General features: G+C 61.9%; 1 protein-coding gene across 6 annotated transcripts; it reads right to left on the bottom strand.

Annotated features, from left to right (window-relative positions):
- Window positions 1-268: 268 nt before the first annotated feature.
- Window positions 269-25430, bottom strand: PHRF1 (PHD and ring finger domains 1). Of its 6 annotated transcripts, none has more exons than XM_039840427.1 (18): window positions 25307-25430; window positions 21801-21916; window positions 21295-21402; window positions 19136-19338; window positions 16573-16656; window positions 15086-15204; window positions 11530-11630; window positions 11193-11368; window positions 10412-10541; window positions 7576-7703; window positions 6397-6578; window positions 5850-5969; window positions 5176-5330; window positions 1939-4503; window positions 1559-1716; window positions 1132-1392; window positions 932-1060; window positions 269-644 (listed from the first exon to the last, which is right to left on the bottom strand). In XM_039840427.1, the coding sequence occupies exons 2-18, from the start codon at window positions 21892-21894 to the stop codon at window positions 501-503; spliced, it is 4857 nt and encodes a 1618-aa protein (XP_039696361.1). In that variant the 5' UTR covers window positions 21895-21916; window positions 25307-25430; the 3' UTR covers window positions 269-500. The 6 variants fall into 6 exon arrangements, with proteins under 6 accessions (XP_039696361.1, XP_039696362.1, XP_039696363.1 ...); XM_039840428.1 differs by having other exon boundaries at window positions 5850-5966; XM_039840429.1 differs by having other exon boundaries at window positions 21295-21399.
- Between the last annotated feature and the right edge of the window lie 894 nt (window positions 25431-26324).

The following is a 26324-nucleotide window of genomic DNA, read 5'->3' as shown; positions in this document are numbered from 1 at the left end:
ACACTCCACTCAACGCCACAGAGCTCCCCTGCCCAGGTGTGCTGGGGAGGGCGACACCAGGGCTCCCTCAGTCACCAACAGCTGCCTCCCCACTGTGCCCAGGGCCCAGCCCTAGCCTCTGAAATCGCCCGCACTGCTCTGCCCCGTGGGTGGTGGCGGGGCTGAGCGCGCACTTGAGCGATCACATGCAGACATGAGGAGCAAAGGAGGTGAGGCCCCTCCTGACCAGTGAGGGCTCTCACCTCTCAAGTACTGAGTCAATCAAGAAATTTCTAAAGATAGTCCATTTTTGATAAATTAGAACACAATGAAACAGTGTATCTATAATATAAAAGAGTCCAGTTTAAACTGTGAACAGAACAGGTGCATAGACCCACGTGTGATCACAGGAACCCTGAAAACAGGAGGGCTGGCTGTCCCCAGAGTTTGCTGCTTCTGCCACTCCCAACAGAAGGGCTCCGCCGGGGCACCAGCCCCTGAGGCATCGTGCAGCTGCAGCCTCAGCCCTCCGCGCCCTGGGCGGCGGGCTCCTCGCTGGCCTCCGGCCTCCGGTGCCGGCGCATGTGCCTGTACTTGTCCACGTACGCCTTCACCAGGTTGCCCACCTTCACAGGGTTGATCTCTCCGCTCTTGCTGTGGCAGATCTGGAGGGATGGGGGGCACAATCACTCAGAGGTCCTGTCACAGCCCAGACATCTAGCGGTCACAGTCCACCTCCCAGGGCTGCTAAGAGTCCCACCAATATGACCAAAGACGTCTCTCGAGGTCTCACCTTCCTCGTTGCTACACGTGCCTGTTTCACAAGTACCGAGGACGCTATCCTGACCTCCCAACGCCCTCCCTCCCACTCTTCCTAGGCGCCTTCCTCTGCGCTCAGACACCCGGGGATGTGTCAGTGAGACATAGCTTAGACACACCCGGCCCCGCTCACCTTCTGCACGGCCTTGCGGAGGATGTCTTTGTACTCGTCCTTAGTCACTTCTCTCCTCTGGTAGAAGGGCTTAATGGCCAGCTTCACCTCCTCCACCGCCCGCTCCTGCACGTGCAGCTTCTTCATGTACTAGGAGTGAGCACACGTGTGTGAGTGCCGCGCATCCAGCCCAGCCGCCCTGATGCAGGAGCAAGACTCACCTCCTCATTCTTGGCCTTCTCCGCGGCTGGCCGGGGAGTGGCCATCCTCTCCTCTGAGTTGTTGGTGGCAGCGGCATGGCCAGCAGGCTCTGAGGCTGTGGTCAGGATGCTGGGCACTGGGGCCGGGCTCTGTGCCACCCCGCAGCCCGCCAGGGGCAGACTGCCCTGCAGGATGAACTGGACCGTGGGCTGGCTGACCGGTGCGTAGGGCGGGATGCTCAAGGGCAGGGCCGGAGCAGGAAGCAGGTTGGGGCTATACACCTGGGTGAGAAAGCAGCCCGCTAAGGGCAGCTCCAAAGCCACAGCGCACCCCATCCCCTCCCGGAGCACCGAGAACCCGGGCAGGAAGGGGGCAGCGTGACGCCCTCTACCCGAGCCGCACGCAGCCCGAGTGGCCGGGTGCAAGGCCTCCAGCACAGGTACCCACCTGAGTGGCATCAGCGTCTAGGAAGCCAGGCTCTGGAAGCAGGTGACCATGGGGAGGCGGCTCCGGGAGGGGCGCCTGCTGGGGGGCCGCCACAAGGCCCTTGTCTTCAGTTTCCCAGGCCTCTTCCTGGGGCTGCTGTGGCCTGTGAAGTGGCATCCCTGAGGGCCAACACAGGGGAGTGGGTGCTCTGTGGCTATCTCAGCCGAAAGGCTGCTTCTTGGCTGGAAAATTCCAGAGAAGCATCCCAGCAGCAAGGAACACAGGCTGGGCTGCAGCCACCTCCTTGATCAGCCCTGCACCTCTGCTGTGGCGGAGACGGCCCGTGTGCTGCCCGGCACGCTGCCCAGCCACCCCGGCACGCCCAGGAGCACCCTACTCACGCTGGCCTCTGTCCTCGGCCAGGGCGCCGCCCGCCGCCTCCTCCAGGTTCCAGGTCACTCTCTTCACCGAGGCCTTGGCCCGCAGCACAGGGGTCTGAGGGGGGGCCTCTTCCTGCCCCACGGCCAGGCCTCCCAGCGTGCCAGGCACCGCAGCGGCCCTGGCCGAATCCCGCTGCAACAAGAGCAGCTCTTGGGGACCCTCGGCCCAGGGCAAGGGCTGCATGGCATCTTCACCGTGCATCAGCGACACCTCCCTTCTGATGACAGCCATGGCCAGGCTGGTGTCCTGGTGCTGGCCGGTGGCAGGGACAGCAGGGTTGAGGGGGAAGGCTCGCTCTGGGGAGGAGTCCGTGCTCTCTGGGGAGGGTGGGGAGCTCATGTCATCCAGCTGCATGAAAATGCCTTCCCCCGAAAAGTCTTCAAAGACATGTCCCGCCTCGACGGAATCCCCGTAATCCAGGTCCTCGGGCAGACACCCAACTGGCACCTCTGGGACAGCAGTGGCCCTTGGGAGGACCTCGGCCTTGGCCCCTGCTGCTGAGGCACTGGCTCCTGCCAAGGCCGGCGGCTGGGCGGGGGGCTCGCTGTACGGCTGCGGCTCTTCCTGGGGAGGGGGTGCTGGGGAAGCCCCCTTCACTGGAGGCTTCCTCTCCGGGGAGCGGGAGCGGGGCCGGGGCCGTTTCTCACGGGAACGAGGCCGCCGGTGCTCGCGGGACCTGTGCTCCGCGCTCGGAGACCTGGGTGACCGGGACCTGTGCTTCCTCCTCTCACGGGAGCCCCGTCTGTCTCGTGGCCGCTCTCGGCTCCTCTCCCTAGGGTGGTGGGGCCGCCAGGCCCTGTCCAGGCTGCTGGGCGGAGAGCACCCCCGCCCCCAAGTCCTGGACCCTGACCGCCGTCGCCTCCTCCGCCTGCTGTCACGGTGCTCATGGGAGGAACTGCCTGGGCTGCCAGACCGAGAGCGGGACCTGCGCCGGCCGGGGCCCCGGAAACCCCTGCTCCTCTCCCTGCCCTTGTCCTTGGCCTTCTTCCGCCTGGCTCGCTCGTGGCTGCTGGAGCATTCACTGGAAGACCTCCGGCTCCTGGCCTTGGGCTGCTGCCTCCTGGTGTGATCCTCACCCACCTGTGGCGACACTGACCCCGAGCTCCCATCCCCGGAGCGGGAGCCGGAGCGGGTGCCTGAGCGTGTCCTCCTGGGCTCCCTGGCAGGGGCCTGCTTCCTCCTGGCCTCCTTCCTGCCGCGGGAGCTGGATGTGGAGCGGGAGCGGGAGCGGGAGCGGGGCTGGGCCCGCAACTCCACCACCCTGTGGGTGGGTGGCGCAGGCGGCGGGACATCTGGTTCCGTCCCCGTCACGCAGGTCACTGTCCGTTCCTCAGCACCAAAGAAGGAGCTGTGGAGTGGTGGGTCCTCGTCCTCCCAGGGCCCCGGTGGGGACAGCCTTTGTGCCCGGGCTGCTGGGCCCTGGCCCTCGGGGGGCCCTTCTTCGCCCGGGAGGTTGAGCACATCTAAGGAAGGCCCGTGAGGGGACCCAGGCTCCTCCGAAGAGCCCGCCTCCACAGTGTAGGAGGTGACACGGCGCACAGCCTGCAGAGGCGCGGCCCTGGGGCTGTCCACGGAGATGGTGCGCGTGATCTCTGATGGCAGGAGGCCAGAGCCCAGGCGCTCGGGGCTGCTGGCGGAACTGGAGTCGGAGCCCGTGGGGTCAAAGGGGTCGTAGATCTCGCTCTCGAGCTGCTTGGCCTTCCTGAGGGAGAACAGGGCCGAGGTGCTGTCCTTCCTCGGCACCTTGCTGTCCACGGGCCGGAAGGTGTCGCAGAAGCCGGGGGGGGGCAGTCTGCTGGCGTGCGCCGCGCTCCCGGGAATGTTGATCCGGAAGCTCTGGAAGCTCGTGCCACTGCCCTTCGCCCTCGAGGGTCCTAGCGGGCCAGGGGGCTGGGCACCACTCCCTGAGTGTACGCCGGGCTCCTGCGAGGCCCTGCCACGGGGCTCGCCGTCGGCCCGGGTGCCAAGGCCGGGCTGCCCGGGGCCCTCTCGGCCCGTGAGCCGGCTAATGCACGAGCTGGGGATGCTGACCTGCTGCCCACTGGCCGGGGCCGGGGCCGGGGCCGGGCCCTCCTGTCTACTGCCTCCGTCGTCCCTTCTGATCTTTGGTATCCTGGGTAACTCACAGATGTCAGTTCTCCTGGGAGCTGGTCTGGGGGCCTGTCCCAGTCCAGCACTCTTAGATGGCAAGTTACTATTTGAGGTCTTAGATGCAAATCTAAGAGGCAGAGCTTGCTTGCTGTCACCATTAAACTGGGGGCTGTCATGTCGTTTGGAGCCGGGACTGCTCGCATGCGACGCATTCTGAGCCTGGCTGGACCGAGGGGCCACTGAGGACTCTGGCCTTACCGCAGCACCCCCTGTGAGCGCAGGGACGCAGGAAGGGGCGGGCCTGCCCTGACAGCACGAACCTAGGCTTCCCGAGCACCCCGAGTGTGGCGCTCCAGGCCGCAGGCCATCCCCAGGCCCACGGCCTTCTCCCCCGGGACACGGACCCGCTGAGTTTCTCTGAAAAGAAACCGGTGCTGAAAGACAAAGGCAAAGAGGTCCCGTTAGGAAATTCAACCATTTGTTTAACCTTTATGAAAATGACCGTTCTTTAAGCTGTGTGTTTTAAACTCTCCCAGTTTGCTCCCTGAACTGGATGCTCCAAGCCAGGGGTGGCGGTGCCACATGGACCTCCATTCGGACAGGCTCGCGGCTGCAGTGGCGCTGCAGGGGCCGCCCTTCGGCCTCACCTCTACGCCACTTGTGGACCACGACGTGCCCAAACCACACAGACGCGTCAAAGGGGGCGGGATGGGAGGTGCCGTGCCCTGTCCACTGTGGCCCTGTCCCTTAGACAGCCTGCCAGGGCCCAGATCAGAGGGGGAATGCCCGGCGGCTGGCTCCCGTGGCGGTGAGAACACAGGCCAGCCACATGACGGCCAAGGAGGGGCCGCGGGCTGGAGACGGCCGTCACCTGAATCATGTGCCGTGCGCAGGAAGTGGAGGAAAATCGGCGGAGCCAAATGTCCCCCCGCCCCCATACCCTCAGTGAGCGGAGACGCCCTCAGCACCTCAGCGCTCAGCCCACACTCAGAAGCCGGTGCTGAGGAACCAGGGTGCACACTGGTTTCTGGGGAGTCGCGCTTCCACGAGTGTGGAGGGAGCGGGGCGAGGCGGCGGGCTGGGCCAGCCGTGCAGAGCTGCCTCACCTGCCCGCTTGGCGCTGAGCGAGCCGTCCCGGTGGATGGTGACGTCGGCGCTGTCCATCAGCAGGAGGCTCTGGCCAGACAGGATGCTGCCTAGCAGGTCGGGCACGGGGGCTGTGTCCATCTCCGGCTCTGGCGCCACGGCGGGGACATTTCTCCTGCAGGTGCAGAGCAGGCCCTGCAATGCGGCCCCCGCAGCCCCCACAGCCCCCCGGTCCTGGCTGCCGTGCTGAGAGCAGGCTGTCCTCCAGCCCTCAGAAGGGAGGAGTGAGCCCCCCAGCAGCCACGACTGAAGGAAAACAGGCTGTACAGGGTGCTGCCGTCGTGGGGCGGGTGCTGGCAGTCTCTATCAGTGTTGCTGGTTTGCTGTCTTTTATTCCCCGAGGGCTCAAACATCAGAAAAGCACCAGCCAAAAGCAGCACAGGAGCCTGGCTGCCGGCCAGCCCCTCCCCCATGGATGCGCTTGGCGAGGGGCAGGCACGCAGGTGGCCCAAGGAGCTGCGGCCTGCGGCGTCATCCCCGAGCCCTTGGGTCAAGACTGGCCGTGGCACTTCCTGATCAAGAAGCCAAGGGGAGGGGCCAGAAGGGTCTCTGTGTCTGGGAGGCAGGATGCCAGACCAAGGTAGCGCCCCACCCAGGACCACTGGCCCCGCTGCCCTAGGCCCCCCAGATGTACCTGGACAGTCCCATGGAGACGGGCCGGGCCACAGGCCGGTGGGACCGCAGGGCCGACCGGGACAGCGCCCTCCTCTTGGCGCTCAGAGGGGAAGCTGGGTTTGCAGCTGGCTCTTCGCTGCTGGAGGGAGGACACAGGCCAAGAAGAACAGGTGACCCACACTCAAGACCAGAGGGACATCTCCCGGCCCCTGCTCAGTGTCCAGCCAGGATGGGCTAAACACTGTCCCACGTGGCAGCGCCCAGGACTGGACACCGCACACAGGACCGGGCACGTCTGCTTGGGTGGCTGGCCAAGCCTCTGAGCGGGGACGGGGTGGGGGCAGATGCGTGAGTCAGACGCTCCGGGTGAGAGGATGAGCGTGTACGATCCTTACTACACGGCACGTGACTGCGGATGATGCCCAGGCAGAATCGCCACCCTCCTTTTAGAAACGGGAGTGCTGAGGTTTAACCACGCCCACCGCCCACACTAAGAGCAGAGGAAGATGACACCTGGCTGTCCGAATACAGATGGTGCCTGCACAGGACTGTCCCCCCGCAGTCACCTGTCGAAGGGGTCCAGCTCGTAGGGGTCTCCAAACAGAGAGAGAGAGGCGGCCCCGATATCCGCACGCAGCAGCCCCAGGGAGGGGTCTGCAGGCTTGTATACCGATGGGATGCAGGCCCCACGGACAGGCCTCCGCAGGCCCAGCGTCCTTGCAATGCGACAACGAGCTGTGACTTCATTCTGAACCGCAGCAACAAAGAAAAAGAGTAACTGACCAGGGAGACTGAAATCTGAAGGTTCTAGAAAAGCCATTTGGGGTGTGAACTAGCAGCACCCGACACCAGCTGGATCGACGCTAAACCAAAGCTGCTGGGCCCCACGACGCTCAGCACAGCACTTTGCGGGCTGCGCCAGCCGCAGAGCCAACAGTGCACCCCAAACAGCGGTGCACCCCCAAAGAAGCTGTGGGCCTCTGCGTGCTGCTGTCATCAGGCAGTGTTTGGTTTTGAGCAAAAATTCCTGGAAGAGGGGAGAAACCGACCACCTGGTAACTGCCTCAGCAGCCGTGTTTTAGCGACCACCTGAAGAGCAGATGTCGTGGGGACAGCGTCCCTGGCACAGCCCCCACGCCCCTGCTCGGGCAGGGGTCCCAGGACTGTCCTGGTGAGGCCGGGGCCAGTGCCCACGTGCGGCTGCAGCTCTGGCTTTGACTCACTGCAGGAGGGTCTGGGTGAAAAGCCCCGTGTTCTGTTCTTCCACTTAAAACTAAAACATTTTTCCACACACGCCCACGCTCCGTGAATTCATACGGATTGGGCAACGTTAGTATAATCCACGTAGAACATGGGACACACCTGGACAACAGCTGCAGTTCAGCCCTTTACGTTCTATGGATTAAACGTCTCAAACGTCCGGTCCAGGACCCAGAGTGAGGAGGAAGCACTTGAGAAAAGGGCCGTGCGGCCACCCCTCGCCACAGCCACCTCGGCCAGGACTCCCGCGCTGGCATCTCCCTCTAGACTCACGCCGGCAACTCCCATACCCCAGGTGACAGTCAGCGAGCCTCCCTGACAAGCTGGTGGCCTGGCCCAGCCCTTGGGTTTCAGGCCTCTCGCACCACCCCTCAGGATGCCAGGCCCCAAAGGACCCTGGGAAACACCTTGTGTCAGCCCAGGTCCAACCTGGGGGACCCCAGCCCCACCGCACCGCGGACGCGAGCTGGCCGTGTGACCGCTACCTTTGGCGTTCGCCCCTTCCTCTTCTTGGCACGGCCCTGGCGCCGCCTGGACCTTGTCCCGGAGCCTTTGCTCCTCAGAGACGGTCTGCGCTGCACTTTCTTCCTCCCTGCCGCTCGCTTCCGTCTTCCTGCAGAGAGGACGCGGGCGGTCAGCGCTTCCCCGTGCGCCCGCACACCGCTGTGGCGTGGGGACGACCACAGACGGGCCAGGGGTCTTAATGGACACGCACACTAGAACCCAGAGGGGCGGGGCGGACACGGGGCAAGGGCGACAAGACTCCGGGGTCCACTGCGGTTTGCAGCTCTGACTAAAAACCGATACACGCTTTACAGACTCATGACACGACATTAACTAGAAGAAACAAATCTCGACGACCAAGGGTACGATGACACACGCCGCCGGCTGTGCGCACTTCGGGGTCTAGCCGGAGAAGAGCTCTCCCGAGAGACGTGAAAACTCGTGGTTTCCATGTGCATTCATGAGACGAACCTGCTGAGGTGCCCAGAGTCCAGTCCCAACCAGTCACCATGGGGATGCTGCGTGGGGCAGGCCAGGTGGCCCCGGGGTCAAACACGCCAACGCGCCAGCGCCTCTTAGAGGTGCACAGGAACCTCGGCACAGAGGAGGGGGCGCCAGGAACCCAGAATGGACCGGACCCGCGCTGCACGCCGCACACTCAAACCCGTGCGCTCACAGCGCTGAAAACCTGGATGGTCCCCGCTCTGGTCACTACCGACAGCAGGCGTGGAAAGCCTCGTCTCTAAAAGCCACACGACTGGGCAGCAGCTGGTGCAGGTCAGCCTCCCCTCGCCATCCCAGTGCATCGGCCTGTGCCCTGGAGCACCGCGGCACACGCAGGCCGACAGACGCCCACCCCCAGGCAGCCTGCAAAGCCTTGCGCTTGCTGGACTGCGAAGCTCCAAGCACCAGGCTGTAGGTGGGCGGGGTGAGCAGCTCAGAGCTGACGGTGCCTGGGCAGGGCTGACCAGGGGGACGCTCAGGATAGAAGACTCCATGACCCAGAGGACACACACACTTACCGGGCACGGCCACCATCCAACACGGATCTTACTTGGTTCTGGATTCAAAGAAACCATTTTTTTAAAATTCTATGACATTTATGACACCATCAGAACTTTCAGCACTGACTGCTGTCGCGTGGCGGGAAGGAGCTCGCATCCTCAGGCGTGACAATGGTATGTGATTAAGTTAAAAACGAACAGTCCCTCTTTCAGGGACATATAGCAAAACGTTTATGGAAAAAAAGATGAGGATAAGAAAGATTTGCTTCAAAATAATGTGGGCGGCAGTGGAGATGAGGCGACACTGGCCAAGAACCAAGGCAGGACAGGCGCCTGGGCGGGGGCTCCGGCCTCCCTATCCACAGGCCCAAGGCTGGTCCAGATCTGTAAGGGTTTCGCTGGTGAAGCGACAAGCTCAGAAATGATCTGTTATCACTGGTAACCTGTCTACCTGTCACATCTTTAGCTGGGTACCAGTTAGGGTGAAAGGGAAAAAAATCTTCAATCCTGTTCTAACCACATAGAATTAGAAGCAGTTTGCGGTTTTCACTCAGCCTGCCCTTGCGTGATGGGGGGGACAGATGAGCCTCCACACGTGTGAGTGCCGGGAAGGGGGTGTCTGACACGTGACAAGGGCGTGCAGATGTGAGACATCAGAAGTAAAAGGCCCGTAACCCTGGATTTTAAGTCAAGGATCGGTGTGAGTGGAGGGGGCAGCCCCGAGCTCTGACCCGCAGACAACACTGCGGAGCTCGGGTGTGCCCGCGTCCCCGCTGGTCCTGGGGCCGTGCGAGGACAGGCTGCCTGCACACACTCGGCACGTCCAAAAGCAACAAGGCTGTCATGGCACCAGTGGTGGGGGACACAGGGCCCAACAGACCTCGACTCGAGACCCAGCACATGCCCCTGGTGTGGCGAGGACAAACGCTGACCTTCCCAAGTGCTGGCCAGATGTGGAGCACGTCGGGCTCAGGCTGTGACAGGGTGTGACTCGGACACGGCCCATTGCACGCTAGGCTGAGAAATGAAAACACGTGCCCACGACAGACTGGTACAAGAGCCTTCACGGCCCCTCGATTTTTAGTGGCCTGAGAGGGGACACAGGCCGTGGGGCGCTCCCACAGGGCCTGCTCCTCGGCACGCAGGCAGAAGCGGACCCCACAGACCCCAAGCTGCGTGCTGAGCAGCTGGCCTGAGCACACTCGGGGGCGCGGGGTCGACAACATGCACAGCTGACCTGGTGACATAGAGGACAGTGCAGCCCGGATCGCCCATGGGACCAGGGCATGGCCGGGAGGCAGGACTGGGGGGGCGTCAGGCACGTCTGTCCAATCAGAGTGGACGCAACCCAGACCGTGGGTGTCTCAATGCAGCAGGTTAGGAGCCCCGATCGTGACTCACGGAACAAAACGAATAAACAAATGAGGGGGCAGAAATCGGAACCGAACCACAGACCATCAACAACGTGACATTGGGACAAAACTGACACGGAGCGGGAGGCAAACACTGTGGCAAGGCCCTGCCCCGGGGAAGAATGGGACTTAACTGGGACGAAATTACCAGAATGAGCACAGAAAAGGGCTAGGCCACCCGAAAGCACGAGGCAGACACTCGAGTCAGTCCTTCCACCTGTCCCCACAGAGGAGCCAGGCCCGGGTACCGCTGAGAACACCCTACCCCTCCACAAAGTCCAAGGAGCACTCCAGGACTGCGTCCCGCCGTGTGTGCTCCAGGGGGAAGCTGACGGGGGCATGGCGTCCAGCCTGCTGCTGTCAGGGACACACGCGCGCCAAAGCCACCGTGCCCCGCTCACCTGCTCTCCTTCGCCGCTTGGTGGGGGCTCGGGGCGTCGTGGGGCGCTGGTACACGGCAGTACTCAGGCCAGAGGCGACGGCCTCGATGGTTTCGTCGAGCAGGGAAGACGTCAGGTACTGTGGGATGGGCTGAACAGCAGAGGCGGCACCGGTCAGCAGGGTGGCCACAGGACGTCACACAGCACCCTTTCCCAGTGACAACCCTGGGCAGAGCCGCAGTGGGGAGACAGCACCTCATCTGGCCTCTCGTGGGACCCGAGACCACCTCCATTGAGCCGAGCACAGAAGCTGATGCCCGCAGCTAGCACCACCCTCTCACCTCCCACAGGCCCACGGCTGAGAGCTGCCAGGGGACATGCCCAGGTGGGGTGGGGGATGGGGGAGGCCTACTAAGAAGCAGGTTCAGGGCGAGGCAGAAAGAGGACCCCACGCCAGGCGGGGTGGGGGTGGGGGGCTCGGGAAGAGGTGGTGGATCAGTCGGAGGACGAGGGGGATGCTAGTGGGACGCAGGATGGAGGCGCAGGGAGTCCGGAGGAACTGCGGGCCTCTGCTCTGAGGGCCGGTGGTGGGAGTGGCATTTGTGACAAAGGTACCAGGACCCAAGTGCCCCTAGCCTTCTCAACCCATCCTCCAGTTAGCGACCCTCCCCAGAGGCACACACTCAACCGCAAAGGACACTGACCGACCCATGATCCTGCCACAGCCCACAAGTCAACTCCACACCTGGGGTATAGCCCTGGAGGGAATGGGGAGCGGGACCTAAGCAACAGGGAGCCCCACCTGGATTCTGCTGGCAGTGGACATGCGGTTCCGGTTCACGGTGGCTCGGACACGCTCGCTCTGCCGCGTCCTGGCGATGGCCCGGGTCCGCCCCGCGCGTGGCCGCAGTCGGCTGGCGGTGGGCACGGTGTCGGCCAAGAGCAGGGAGACCTCCTCCTCGCTCCCGAGACCCGCGTCTTGGGGGAAACGAGAGCCTGGGCTGCTGCATGGCTGCCAGGCTCTCCCCACAGGCAGCCCTGAGCACCACGACCCGCCGCCACCCACCATCCCCCCGCAGACGCGTCACCAGCCACCCCAGATCCTCTGCTCAGCTGCGCCCTGCCCTGGGGGGCAGTACCTGTGGCGTTGGCAGCAGCTCTGGGGGTGGCACACTCCGGACAGAACCACTCATCCACCGGCACCTCTCGGAGGGGCGGCTCCAGACACTCCATGTGGTACCTGCAGGAGACACAACCCATGAGACCCATCCCCTCACTGACGCAGCCCGTGCCACAGAGCAGGTGCCCAGATGCACCCAAGGGCACAGCACGGCTGCTGGGGGCCGAACTGTATCCCCACCTCCGCAGGTTGGCCGCATTTGGAGATGGGGCTTATCGGCTGTGAGGAAGGTTAAATGAGGTCATGAGTGGGGCCCTGACTCTCAGCAGAGGGGACACCGTGCTCCTCCGCCCTAGCGGAGGAAGGGCCTGCGAGGACACAGCGAGGGGGCGTCTACAGCCGGGAGCTCTTGGCGGAACGGGCCTGGCCTCCACCCAGGCTGCAAGCAGCTCCCGCGCGCACGCAGGGTCTAGCCTGCTCGGAGGCCGGCCTGCCACGCTTGAGACCTCGGTCTTCTACCGTCCCAGCATTCTGGGCGGACAGATCTCTACGGCGGGCTTCTGGGCAGCTCCGTGCTCCAAAGGGAGCCCCACTGGTGCCTAGAGTCCCCAGAGGCGGTGCACCTACGTGAAGGGACCGGGCGAGAGCAGCGGCAGTGTGACCCCACGGGTCCACAGCCCATTGCGGCATGCATCTCGAGGCCACCTTCACCTGGAGGCCGGTCGCAGACACGGCGAGGTATGTGCTGGTCCTCCCAGGCTGTCCCCCACGCGCCGCCGCCCTGCAGCCCGAGAGTTCAGAAGGCTGGCACCTGACCCTCTACAGCCTGGTCTGAGCGGCTGCTGTGTTGGCTGCGAGAAGCAGACGCGCCACCAGCCACCGTGTGCATTCCGGCCCCCACGCAGCCTCCAAGGAAAGTCACTTCAGGGAGCCGCTGCTGGCCCAGGATATATGTGCCAGAACTCTCCAAACTGCTTCCCAAGACCCGCGGCAGCCCCGGGCAGGTGAACCCCACGGCGACCAGATGCTGACTCCCGCGGCCCAAGCCCCGAATGGGTTTAGTTTAATGACCACGTGCCGCTCAAAGCTGTAACAGCTGAGGGTCCAGTGAGATGTGGGACAGAGGACGATGCCTCCCTCCACGAACCCTCCTGGGACCGCACTCCAGAACCACGAGGGACAGGCACAGGGGGTGGGGCGGCGGCAACTCCCACCTAGGCCGGCATCAAGCACTGAGAAGTGCCCCGAACCCCAAGTCAACGCCAGCCTGAGAAGGCCCCCTTATGGTTTCAGGAACAAAATCAAGAGCTCAGAGGCAGCTTCACACCCCTGCCAAGACTCTCGCACGGCTGAACCAAAGTTCTCACCAAGCTCTGAGGGCTCGAGCAGAGGCCACTAGTGCATGTGACAGGTGCCCAGCCCAGCCACCTGCACCCAACACCTGCGGGGACAGTGCCTGCAACCCTACCTGGTCATACACACAGCTCCCATGCAGCCAAGAACTGCCCTGCCGCCCAACGTGGACGGCCACAGCTATGTGGTCTATGAGGTCTTGAGGTGTCTCCGTGGTGAATAAATACCTTTATGTTAGATTCCAATCAAAAAACAACCAAAAATAACCTGTCCTTTATTTCACATATTAGTGAAAGCACCTGGCGTATTCGTGCACCTACAGACAACCTGTGATTCCGTTTTAAAACGAGTAATGGTGGGAGGAGGGACGAAGAAAATAAAATGTATAAAATAAAATAAGTCCCCCCAAAGAATAAAAATAAAATGAATAATGGAATAACTTAGATTTATAATTTTTAAGTTGAAAGAATAAATATAAGATAATTTAGCAGATAGCAAAAATTAACAGATGAGGTTGTTAATGTTTCAGACCCATGAGGATTTTTACGCACTTGAGTTTCTTAATGTGTTAAGAAATTCAAACACATAAAATCAAATTATATCTATTTTACGCACCTGAGTTTCTTAATGTGTTAAGTAATTCAAACACATAAAATAAATTTATATCTGTACAACAGGGAAAAAAATTAATGAAATTGTCAGAATCCCCCAGAATCGCTGTTAAAAGTTATTAGAATTAAAAAAAGATCTTGACGTAAAGAATGAAAAGGATTAAGAATCACAGGCTCAGGTGGCTCCATGGAGTGGTGGTCAGCACGTCTGCTTCCCATGCAGAGAGAAGGTCCTGGGTCTGCACCCCAGGTGCGCGCCGCGAGCGTGTGGGAGGAGACGCCCCGCCTTCAGAGATCCAGTTCTTAAGGGGAAACGGCAACATCCGTAGGTCAGGGGTGAAAGTGGGGAGGGGGGATTAAAGAGGGGAAAAAATAAAGAATCATAGGCTCAATGCAAAACTTAAGGAAAAAACTAGGCTTTGCGAGAAAAGCGCAACAGCCTCAGCCAGGCTCATGGGCCGCCTGAGGCCACCATAAAGCACAGGAGTCGGGTGCTGAGGTCCAGCAGGGGTGGGGCAGGGGGAGCAGGGTGGCTGTGAAGGCCAGGCCTGTGATGAAAGCCACACGGGCACCGGGCCTCCCTCTCCACCAGCGGCGTCCCGCTGTTCCAGGCCCTTCCCCCATATGCCCAGCACGGCCACAGCCCCAAGGAGATGGACTCGTCTCGCACGTGAGCAGAGTTCTGAGCGCTCAGCCACCCCTGGGCCCTGTGTCCCCATGAGACCACAGTCAGAGAGTGCTGCACTGGACTCTCTGGCCTACGGGACACCAGGCCCCACCTATGCCCTCCAGACTCACAGCAGCACACAACTTTGAGGAATCCTGACAGGCCAAGATCACCAGATCGAGAGAACTGTCAGCGAATATGGCTGCAAGTGGAGACTTGCAACAACGGAGGGGAACATGACATTCTGTGAATGTGTGAGCCCAAAGGGCGGAGGCCACCCAAGCCTGGGCCAGTCTGCAACGGACAGTTTCCGCAGCCCCGTCACCACAATTTTATAGTAGAAAAAGCCTTCAGATGCGCAAGGAAACCGGGCAGAGGCTGACCAGGCAGAGGGCCTGGATCCGGGAAGATGGGGCAGGGACAAGGGGGACAGTGGCAGGGCCTGCTGGGCCCTGTGGCCAGCGGCGGCTTGGACAGGAGGCATGCGGGGGACCCGAGTGGCACGAGACAGTCAAGGGGGCCGCACTTCCAGAGCCTGGCCTGGCAGAAAGGCAGGTCCGGCATGCACCCCATCCTGGGCCCCAGGCCTGCTGCCCGGCCCCATCCGACCTGTCACGTTCTCCTCGCCTATTTCCCTTGGTCATCGTGTGTGACGTACGTGTAAGCAGCCTCGACATCTCGGGGAATGGGTGGAGAATGTAAACGGCAATGACAAAGAGCCCATGGGGCCTGCTGGTACCGACAGTGTCACGAAACCCACGGCGCTGGGGGCAGGTGGCACACAGGCACACGTCCCGAGCAGGGGCCCTGGCGTCACTGTGGACGGAAGCCCTGCAGGAAGTCCCTCTGACAGTTCGCAAACTGAGCCCTGCGCTCCAGGACTGGGCCCTGGAGACCACCGCCCACCTGTTTCTCGAGCCCCGGGGGGAGAACCTCACACTTACCCAGCATCACAGCCGTCGCAGAGGAGCAAGCGGTCCTCCCGGTCACTGTGGCCACAGACCTCGCAGAAGGTGGGGTCCTCGTCCTCGTCCTCGGCAGCTCTGGCGTTCTGCACTGGGATCTGGAGGCAGACAGCACCGCGTTCACGTGGCAGACGGAGCCCAGGCAGCACACAGCCCGACGTGCGGTCACTGAGAACAGGCCGCTCAGCTCCCGGAGATCACCCGTGCTCCGCGGGCCCTGACGTCTGGAGCCCCAGGCGCACATGGACTTCACGTTCCCGACCATTCCGGGGCAGTCGGCCAAGAAGAAAACACAGCAACCCCATGGAAAGGCTCCGGAGCAGAGCCAAGTGGAGACAGCCCAGGGACAGGCACTATACACGGCACCGCAGACACCATGACCGTGACGACGGGCAGCAGCCCTCAGGCAGCCACTCTTGAGCTGAAACCCATGGCACTGGGGCAGGTGGCGCACAGGCACATGTCCCGGCAGCCACCATCAAGCAGACACAGAAACACCACCTCCACAGGATGACAGTTACAGCTGTGCACCGGGAACCCCGTCACAGGTGTTCCCAGGGGCCTCAGGACGAGGCGTCCAGCACTCAGCCCGACCCGTGGAGCTCTACAGACAAGCCCTCGGCAGATGCAGGTGGCCTCTGTCCCCTGCCCACCTCCTGCCAGCCCGCCACCTGAGAGCCCAGCCCGGGAACTGGCATCCACTGCTCGCTTCCTCCACTGTGCCAGGAGCCCCCAGGCGACATGCCTGAGACACCCCTCTGCCTGCATCTTCACGCCAGGCGAGGCCCACGGCCCTCCTGCATGCTGCCACTCAGAGCTTTTCCCCACAGGGCTTCGCCCCGGGAGAGCTCGGGGCCCGTGTGCTTAGTGGGCATAACCTCCAAAAGCACCGCCTGCGTGGAGAGTGCCCGCCCGCCAGAGGCCTCAGCTGCCCAAGGCCCAGGCTCTGGGGGGAGAACAGAGCACATGGGGCTGGCGACAGGGGCCTGGATCCACGGAACCAAAGCTGCCGCCTCCCGCAGATTCGAGAGCACAGCGGAGAGGGTGCCGGCCTCCAGCAGAAACACGCCGGCGCATGACCGCGGCCACACACTTTGAGAACCCCGGACCCAGGAGGCCGGCCTCCTGTCCCAGGCCGGGCCACCCGTGACCTTGCCTCCCATGGCTGCCATGGCTCCAGACAGCAGCTCTGGCACGAGGAGGGGTGTGGGAGTAGAGGACAGGAACGTGAGGAGCTGCCAGTGTCCATGTCACCCTGCCACACCCCACCTGCCTTCCCCTGGAACCCGCAGACCCGGCATGGCTACAGGTGGCGTTTTGGAGGATTTCTAAAAAGCATTTGACCAATACTCACTCATTTCAGAAAATCCAATCCACCTCTCGAAGCGTGTTTTCCCACAACACAGGCACCAGTCATAAACCCAAGCCCTGGGGGGGGCTTCTCCACTGCCCGCGCCTACACTTACCTTCTTCAATATTTTACCGCCATAGCAGGCTCGGATACAAATACATTTAAACACGGTGCGATCGACTGGGCAGGAGTTGGCGTTCTGAAAGAGACCAGAGCTGCGTCAGGATGCTGGACAGCCCCAGCCCCGTCAACACCGCACTCAGAACGGAAGTCAAGTGCCGCTGACCACCCGTGCCGCCAGGCCCTGTGCTGGCTACTAGGGACACAGCGGTGAGAGAGAGAGACAGGAACCCGCCTCACGGAAGAGAAAGGATGGAAAAAAAAGCGTCTGCACTTCACGGCACGTTACCGAGCGCTGAGAAAACTGAGAGGCGGGGGTGCGAGGATGAGGGAGTGACTGGCCCCGGGCACGGCTCCACCATGGGCCTCTGCTCGAACCCTCTGCCAGCGTCCCACGGGGCCACCTGCTGCTTCCTAGTGAGCGACGAGGGTTTCTCGACACGGCGTGGACACGCATCGGACACACGGCAGGCGTTTCGCCCCGCCTCCACTGACAGTTTTGGCGCACCTGAGGTCCTAGTTCCGAGCTGCCTTTATTGGTGCGCTGTATACACCAACCCGCGCCATCTCAGCATGTGTTCCGACGAGCTCTGACAAACTGACATCCCGGGCAGCCACTGCCCAAGCCCCCTGCACCGCAGCCCGCTCTGCTGGGATTTCGGCTGTGCACGGCTCGCCCCCCAGGCAGCCCCGTGGGGTGCCTGTGCCGGTGCTGCTTCTGGTTTGGGCGGTAAAGAGGGCTGCCACGTGCATGCTTGGCGTGTCCAGCAGACGCCCTTGGTCTTTCGTCTTTGCTGGCTTGCAAGGCACCAGTGTGCCCCCTTGTGGTTGCGCATGTCACGGCCCCCCGCCCAGAAGCCCAGGGACCCCTCGCCTCACACGTGGCGTGCCCCGTCCTCCACCGGAGGCTCCCAGCAGCTGCGCAGAGCTGCTGCCTCACGATGGCACGTGCACGTCCTGGGAACCCTGACACCCCTGCACTTGCTGTCCACTCATCAATCTCCTCCGACCGGCTGAGCACCTCGTTCAGGCCCTTCCCTGCTCTCTGACCCAGCCGCCTGCATTCTCTAGGGTACTAATCTCACTCCCAGCCCGGAAGCCACGTGGCGCTGTGTGTGGGGGGCCAGCCCCTTACCCATCTCACATATGCTTACAGAAGGGCCCCCTGTCTGTGACTGAGGTACTGCCTGCCACTGGCCGTGGGCGCCGTCTCCTTCAGTCCCCGTGCCATGCTCCTGCTGCCCGTTTCCCATCCCGGGCAATTCCGGTGTGATCACTGGAGTCTGTAAATCTCAACATCCAAAAGCTGATTCCTCCCTTCCTGGCGATTCTTGGCATTTTCTCTCCGTCTAGGAGGCACTTCACAGCCCATCAAGTGCTCCAGATGCTGCCACGATTCGGATGAACCTGCAACCCCACCTCCCTCTCTCTGGAATGAGACGATCCTTTCAGAAAGTGGTCCTTCTCCACTTGGTCTCAACTGTTTAGAAGATCTCTTTACAAGTCTAACACGTCTTCTTATGAATTGTTTCTGAGAATGTTACAATTTCTAATCTTTGTTAACCTGTATCTAGCAATCTCTCCGAGCGCAGCATTCTGACAGCTCATTAGTAAACAAATACCCCGCCGTGTTCCTCAATTTAAAGGGGGCCTTCTTCGCACGCCCCAGATCTAAACCTAAATGTAACCCGGGCAGCAGAGCCACCAGCACAGGACAGGAACGAGGTGGCGGAGGCAGAGGAATCCCCAGTGATCGCGCAGGAAACCCCAGCCAGCAGACATATGGCCATGTGGAGGGCACAAGTGACATCTCCGTCCTGGTTCACAGGTGGCGGACTGGGTGCTTCTAAGCTATCTGGGAAAACGAGGACCATGGGGCTGGGTGTCAGAGGCTGTGCTGTCACTATCAGTCTCACTGGGTCACATGACAGCGTGGAGATCTGTGACCTTCAGTGTCCGTGAAGGTGGAGTTACGGGTGGAGCGACAGGGTTACGGGTGGAGTGACAGGAGGGGGCAGAGCTCAGGATGGCGGAGGTGACGTTCTTGGAGGCGGTGGGGTCACAGGGACCACTGCTCACCTGCGCTACTCTACGTCTTTGGAACTCTCCGCAGTAAGCAGCGGCGGGCCGCTTCTAAAGCTCAGCTGAAATACGCTGTGTGTTGCTGGTAAATGCCCTCCGCCTGTTTTCAGGACAGTCCCTTTCCTTGCTGGCCACCACAAATCAGCACTGAGCAGACTGCCATGCTCTGTCCCTCTGGATGGCTGCAGGCGCAGACTGGCTGACTCACGGGCTGACAAATCGACAAGTCATTCAGCGTGTCTGCAGACAGGTCTCCAAAGGACATGGGCCTGACAACCTTCCTCATGCAAGGTGTGTCACCCACAACCCAAGAGCCAATGACACCAGACGAAGCGGAATCCGAGTCAGGACAACCGTGTGGTTCCCTTCCGCCACAGAGCAGAGCTGGCCAGCTAGAGGCCAGCTGCAGGCTGGGTCCCTGTAGACAGAGGAAGCCGTCCCGAGGGAGGAAAGACCCCTGAGAGAAGCCACCTCACCTTGGACCATTCCACGATACAGTCCAGGCAAAAGTAGTGGGCACAGCTCTGCGGTGTCCCCACAACCTGGCCCCTGAAAGTGTTGAGACAAATGGGACAGCTCTCAGAGTCGTCGTCGGAGTTCAGGGCGCCGCTGGCCTCCAGCCTCCCCTGAGCGTCTGCCATTATGTCCACGTCATCGTCGTCTTCGGAACCTTCAGAACCTTGAGGAAGAGGAAGCAACGTGACCGCATGAACCAAGCATGGGGAGCCAGCGGCCGCAGCTACCTGCAGGAAAGCGCATTCCCAAAGCCCACACTCAAGGGACAGACCCCTTCACACAGCCCTGCCAGGTGTGACAGGCACTGGCACCTCACCTCCGGCTACTTCAAGCCAAGACGACATGGCTCTCGCTGAGCAGCCACCCACTCCAGCCCCCACCTCAGCCCCCCGCCATAGCTGAGTCAAAGCTTGCAGAGGCAGGGTACCCAGGGCCCGGCCCGCCTCCCACCGCGGTGGACTGGAGAGCCCCGGCCAGCATCCCGGCCCCTCCTCAGCATGGTGGGAGCGAACCGTCCTCCCTGAGAGGTCCGGGGTTGTCCTTCTGCAGGATGCGGAGTGCACCGGCCCCTAACCGGGCAATCTGGCCACCAGAGCGTCTGCAGGTCGGAGCAGGGCTGGGGCAGTAGATGCCTTCACGGCATAATGCATGTATTTCTCTTCCCTGCCCCCAAACTCCACTAAAATAAAGACGCATGTGCCACGGACAGAGGCAGGTGAGAGGAGTGGCAGCAGGGGCTGCCTTACCTGCCCCTGAGCCTTGCCCAGCTAACCCTCTGAGAGTGGGCAGGACCAGCGCCCAGGCCCCACGACTCCCAGGCAGAGAGGTTACGGGGTGGATGCGGCCTCATCAGGCGAGCCCCCGGCAGCAAAGACAAACAGCCAGCGGAAGCCGCCAAGTGAGGGGTGGCCACTAGGGCCCCGCCAGGCGATGGCCAAAAGAAGGACTTCGGACCCGAACCACGAGGACTTGAACTCTGCCAACGAGCAGTGATCCTGGACGAGGACACTGAGCCTCACGCGGGAACTGCAGCCCCCTGACCTCTCGATGTCAGCTGGGGGAGAATGAGCAGAGGGCCATCGACCCAGCTCTGGACAGCCAACCCGCAGGACACCAAGATCATGAACGAGCTGTCCCGAGCTGCCACGTTTGTGGTAAGTTGTCACACAGCAGGAGAAAAGCAGTAAGATTGGTGTTCAGAAAATTTTGGAAGATGGCAAGTGCAAAGCCAAGTGACACTTTTTGTTCAGTGTTTCTGCTTTGCTGAGGGGCAAGGGGGCAGAAGCAGGTGGAGGCCAGGGGGCCTGACTCTTATGATACTCCAGGGGCTCAAGGACTGAAGGGAGGCAGAGCTGGCTACCTGGGGGCCACCAGACCCTCTGAAGTCTCTGAGGAGCCATGACCACCAAGAGTGAGCGTAGATAAGGACAAGCAGGTGTGCAAGGCCCTTAGCCACGGACCTCCCCCACTTCTCAGGGGCCGCTGGAGACGGCTCCCCACAAGACAATGGTGTAGCCTGGTGTGGCCACTGGCAGCGGGCCCCAACCCCAGTACAGATGAGGGCAGGGCACCCTAAAAGTGCGTAGTTCACATGAGGACCACACGGGAAGGCTTCTGGGCAACAGAGTGAGAGGAGGGGCCACAGGACAGAGCCCCTGATCTGCCGGCGTCCTGGATGTTGGCCCCGGGCCCACGGCCCCCATCAGGCTGTGGTGAGGCTGCCTGAACTGGGGCAGGGGGCCCTTGTGCTCACTATGTCAGAACGCGAGGGCCACGGGGGCTGCTTGTGCTGTCCCTGGGAAAATCACAGCTTGTGCTGCTGCACATTCTCAGACGTTTTCATCTCCCGCCCTCACCAAAGAGACATACCACACCGTGTCACCAAACCGCAAGGAAGGATGACAACAAGAGTGAGCCACTGCCGCGGCTGAAGAGGAGGATTCACCTAGGGAACTGTCAGCCAGGGCCCACTGCGCCAAGCAGCTTTGCCCCAACTTTTCAAACCCCGCACAGGCCGATGTGCCCAAGACCACCATTCCACTAAGGACCTTTTAGAACCAGCTGTCCCATCACAGTGAGAGGAGTCACAAGGATGCCGCCCAAACGTCAGCGTTCTTACCAGATCCATCTTCCAGGTCCCCCTCCTCGTCCTCTCCATCAGAGCTGTCACTGAGCTCACTGCCCGTGTCATCCTCAGAACCCCCACTGTCGCTGTCACTGCTTTCTTCTAGACCGGCACAGGCAAAAACAAGGCCCGGGCAGAGTCACAACCCAGGCTGATGCACACCCCAGCCCCGGGCTGCCAGGGGCGCCAGGGAGGAGGGAGAGGAGAGGGGAGGGGAGGGGAGGGGGGGCAGATGGAGGGGAAGCAGCACACTCTCGCTCTGTTGCAGTATCACGTCCATGAAAAGTAAGACAAAAGCATGTGCCACTCTTGCAATTTAAAAGCCAGAAGCAATTTTAGAGAGATCAAACACGGAGACGACATCTAGACAACAGCCAGGGGCTCAGCTTTTCTAGGAGCTGACAGCCTAGAGAGAGCACGTGGCAACCCTGCTCCCTCTGCGAGGTGCAGGCCACGGCGTGCGCGCGAGGCTCTGGCAGGGGAGGAGCGGGAGGGCTCACCGGCGTCCCTGGCCAGGGCAGCGGCACTGAGCTGTGGGTGCACATCTGGCCCCGGGCTCTGGTCCTCAAACTCATCCAGGCTGTCGTCATCCATCGCTGGACATTGGAGTTCAGCTCTGAAACAAACCAGAGTCAAGTAGTTAGTTCCCAACTGTGCCAGGCTGCAGAGCTCCCGCTCAGAAAGAATGACAGTCACTCTCTACACATCACATCCCCGGTGACACGTGTCCATCTATAAGACAAGGAGGTTGAGCTGGGAGAGAGAACTCACACAAAGCGATCCCTACGATAAAGACAGAACGAGCACACAAGGAAACGCTGATTCTTATCGACGGAGCGACCTCCGATCAGATCTGTTTACAGCAAACCTCGTTTAGCCTCAGCTGGTGATGTCAGCAAGAAATGGCTTATTAGGAACTTAGGCAAAGAAGGGCTTTCAACAGGGGATGGTCTCCAGAAAGGTGCAGGTGACACACAGGGCCCTCTCCCTGCACTCTTGACACGTCCCCCTTGGCCAAGGCGGGCCAGCTGGCCTCCGCACCCCTGCCCACCCTGGGAGGCCATGAGCACAAGCTGAGGCTCCTGACCACCCCCGCAAGACACCCCGGGCCATCACTGATCCCGGAGACTGCCCAGGAGCAGCGCGGGGACACGGGGAGCAGAGGCCCACCCCTCGTGGGCCCGATCTCCACGTAGGGATACCTGACCTGCCTATTGTGCAAGGCCACAGCAAGGACATCACAGAAGAATGACATAAATGACCTCAAATGAAGCAAGACATAATGCTCTTTCTATACCAGGGCCTCCAACTTTGGTCCTCCAATAAGGGTTTCTTTCTCATCGGTGTCACCCATTTCCCATTTAGAGGACAGTCCCTCACAGGGAGTCATTCGGTAACTCAATGAGACCCAGTGAAGAACCTCGCCCCCACCCCCCACCCCCCCGCAGCACAGCGGGCTCCCCGCAAGCCCAGTCTCCGCCACAGGAAAGAGATCCCACGAGAGACCAGAAAGCAGAGAGACAAAGCAAGCCCCAGGGGAAGGTGGGCCAGACCAGCACGTGCCCAGTATCCAGAGGGTCTCTCATTCCCAGATCCCACATGTAGGCAAGCGGAGAAGGGCTGTCACCAGCTTCGACATTCCCAGAGAACAAGCCCCCGCAGGGGCCAAGGCTAGAATTGGACCTAGGGCCCAATTCCCGTACAAAACCCAACTTCACTGGGTCTCATTTAATGAGATTGTCAACTGACATTTGTCGCTTCTCCCTGGACAGTAAACTTAGAGGGGTTCTGTGGAACCATTAACCCCACTTGACTAGAGGTCTGCACCCCTGTGCTTGGTGACTCATCGATGCAGCAGGATCTTACCTGTCCTGCACCCACACTCTGGCCACGACCCCCGCTGCAGACACACTGACAGTTGTGACAGGGCCACAGCCTGTGGCCCATCCATGAGCGTGGTGCCTCTCCCGCGGGCGCCATACCTGCAGCGGTCAGGTAAGAGAGCCCGGGGATCTCTAACCACAGCTGTGACTGTTCCCACAACAGGATGCCACAACGTCATCCTGGGACCCTGCTCCAAAAACGCCCCTCCTAAGTGCGGCAGCCCCCGCTCTGGAGAAACAGCCAGTGAGGGAGGCGAACACTCAGCCACGAGCCCAGCAGGGGCACCTGGACACCAGCAAATCCAAACTCTGCAGAGCCAGGGAGCAGCAGAGCCAGCGGTGCAGCTCGAAGGCAAATCCCCACCTGTGCTTCGCACGCAGAAGCCAAAGGTACAAAGAAACGCCCTTGGCTTCTCCCTTGGCGCACTGAGACGGAGGCCCACCTGTACGGGGCAGTGGCAGGGCCTGCTTTATAGGACAATGAGGCCATAATGGGGCCTGGCATGGGGGCTGGCCAGCAATGCCAGCACAGCAATGAGGGTGGACTCCACCAGCGCCTGCGCCTCGGGGACCCAGTCCCGAGGGCCTAGCGCTCCTTCTGCGCAGCTGCCACGGGGACCTCAGAAGGCGTCCTGACAGTCCCCACCAAGGGTGGGGGGGGAGTTCCAGTGCCCTGAGGCTGCAACCCCTTCCTGCACCACCACTGACCCACTGTAACTGCGGCAGCACCCCGGGAATAGGCCCCGGGGGGCTTCTGAAGTACTTTCCCAAGCAAGCACCCCTGTGAACACCAAGAGACCACTTGGGACATCCACCACCCCTGCTCTGTCGGGAACCATGCAGTCCGAACGCTGTTTGTTCATGGGGATCCCAGCTTAGGACCTAATGGCCCCACCAACAGCCCTAGATTGCACACGCCTGCCCGACACATCCCTACATCTGCCCGACACACCCCTACATCTGCCCACACATCCAGACCAAGGGCCAGGAGGCCATTTCTGCAGGGCAGCCCACAGGCCCTCCCAGCAGCTGGCGGCACTCTGTGGCTCTCCTGTTCAGCCTCCAGATTTAGGGAGACTAGGGAGAAAACTAAACCAGAATGAGGATTTCCCCTTCTCTTCAAATTCACGGACCCAAAGCACCCACAATTTCAACCATTGCTAAGGAACCAGAAGAGCCTCTGGTGTGGGAACTGGCAACTGTGCGTGGACCAGGATCTGAGTGCCCACTGCCGGGCTCTGGCAAGCCAACTTCTCAGTCTTCACCGTCTGCCACAGAGGCCACAAGACCTCGAAACTAGAATGCAATGGAAGTCAAAAAGCGAGGGACCACCGAAGCCTTTGCAGCGCGGACACGCCACCGAGTCAACCCTGCAGGGCTGCCGAGAGGACTAAGGCTGGGCTTGCCCCGTCAGGGCTCTGCCACCTGCCTGGTGCAGAGAACAGGCCAGGAGATTATTCTGATTCGACGCTCTTCCCACAGGAGGAAAAAAACAAATGGTCCAGGGAAAGGGAAGATGCGCGTGGTCCCAAGTCAACCTCAGCTCGGCCTCAGCTGTCCAGTCCACCACTGCTGTAGAAACGAGGAGTCTGCAAACTCTGCGGCTGCTGTGTGGCGTTGGCAAGTTACTTAACCTCGCTGGGCTCAAACCCAGTCTTCCGTAAAACAGGAAGGACAACACCTACTCCCGGAAGACGGCTACGAAGACTGCCTGAGCTGAGAGCTAGGAAACCATCCCACCCACCGCCCCGGCCTGCCCAAACGTATTCGAAGCCGAGGGCAGCAGTGACGACCAGGAGATGCTGAAAAGTTTGCAAAGGTTCGCACTGCGCTCCGAGCCGGTGGGCGACAGCGCAGAGGGCGGGGTGTCACAGGAAGAGGCGTCGGGACTCCCAGCGACCCCGGGAACCCAAAAGCAGGCCGAAGGACTTCCCGGCTTTGGCGCGACGCCTCCGCGCGCCGGCCAAGGGGCCCCTGCCGCTACCCAGCCGCCCGCCCGGGGCCAGCGCGGCGCAGGCCTCGCACCGCGGGGCAGGCCGCAGACAAAGCGCGCGGCGCCGGCGGCAGCCCGCACAGCTGGGGCGCGGCGGGGCCTCCGGGGATGGCGCGGCCTCCGCACGTACCCAGTATCCTTGCGCCGCGCCGGCCGCTCCCAGGCGCTCGCCGCCGCTGCCCGAGCGAGACAGGACTAGGCCCGGCCGCCGCCGCCGCCGCCGCCGCCGCCGCCGCCGCCGCCGCCGCCGCCGCCGCCGCCGCCGCCGCCGCCGCCGCCGCCGCCGCCGCCGCCGCCGCCGCCGCGCGCTCCCCGACCCGGAAGCGCACGGAGCGGGCTTCCGGGACCCTCACGCTCCGCCCACTGGCGGGGACCACTAGGATCGGGGAGAGGAAGAGAGGCCCATAGTGGAGGAAGACCCGCTCCTCGCGGCCGGGGCCTTGGGGCGTCGGGAACACTGTGCACTGCCGGATGAACGTCTAGGTGACAGCGCCCTAGGAGAATCTGTAGGGCGCGAACCCCCGCCGGCCGGCTGTCCAGGGCCGTCCTCCCCCTCCCGGGAGCTGGGACAGTCCGACCCCGCCCGCCGCCCAGGGCCAATGGGAACGATCTTCCGGCACACCTGGGGCCCAAGCTCCGCCCCCGAGCTCCGGGCCAGCAGCTCACCGCCCCCGGGCGGCTGCGGAGAGCCGGGCGATGGCCGCCTAGTGGCGCTCCAGGGACGAGCATCCTGGCGCCGTCTGTTTACTCGTGGACCAAGCACTGATGAGCCCTGCAGACGCGGCTCCTGCAGGAGCGGGGCGCAGCAAAGACCACACACCCGCAGCGAGTCCCGCTCTGTCCACACACACGGCACAGTAAACACTGCCAGTCATGCACCGCGTGGTGTGTGATTCGCGCCATGATAAAAAGATAAACAGAGTGGGATAAACTTCGGGGCTCAGGAGCCCAGAAGGCCACGCTGGCGTTAATTAGATGGTGAGATGGACCTGGCAAAGACCGGAGGGCCGAGAGCGTGGACAAGCTGGCTGGACCACAGACAGAAGGCCTGCGTGGCTGGAGAGTGGCCAGTGGGGCTGCCATGCTGGGCCAAAGACTCTGGGGCGCTGGAGGGTCTTGAGCAGAATGACACGCTCTGGCTTACAAGA

This window comes from Pteropus medius, unplaced genomic scaffold (genome assembly GCF_902729225.1).
Source record: "Pteropus medius unplaced genomic scaffold, Ma_sr-lr_union100, whole genome shotgun sequence".
NCBI classification, from domain to species: domain Eukaryota; kingdom Metazoa; phylum Chordata; class Mammalia; order Chiroptera; family Pteropodidae; genus Pteropus; species Pteropus medius.
This window is presented reverse-complemented; position numbering and strand designations above follow the sequence as displayed.

What these genes read in the sequence shown, in the direction of transcription:
- PHRF1 (XM_039840427.1), bottom strand. Translation starts at nt 21,894, where the DNA reads ATGGATGACGACAGCCTGGATGAGTTTGAGGACCAGAGCCCGGGGCCA. An exon ending in TGCGACGGCTGTGATGCTGG is followed by an intron (nt 11,631 to 15,085) that starts GTAAGTGTGAGG and finishes TGTCTCCTGCAG; the next exon opens with GTACCACATGGAGTGTCTGG. An exon ending in AGAAGGCCAAGAATGAGGAG is followed by an intron (nt 1,061 to 1,131) that starts GTGAGTCTTGCT and finishes GCTCACTCCTAG; the next exon opens with TACATGAAGAAGCTGCACGT.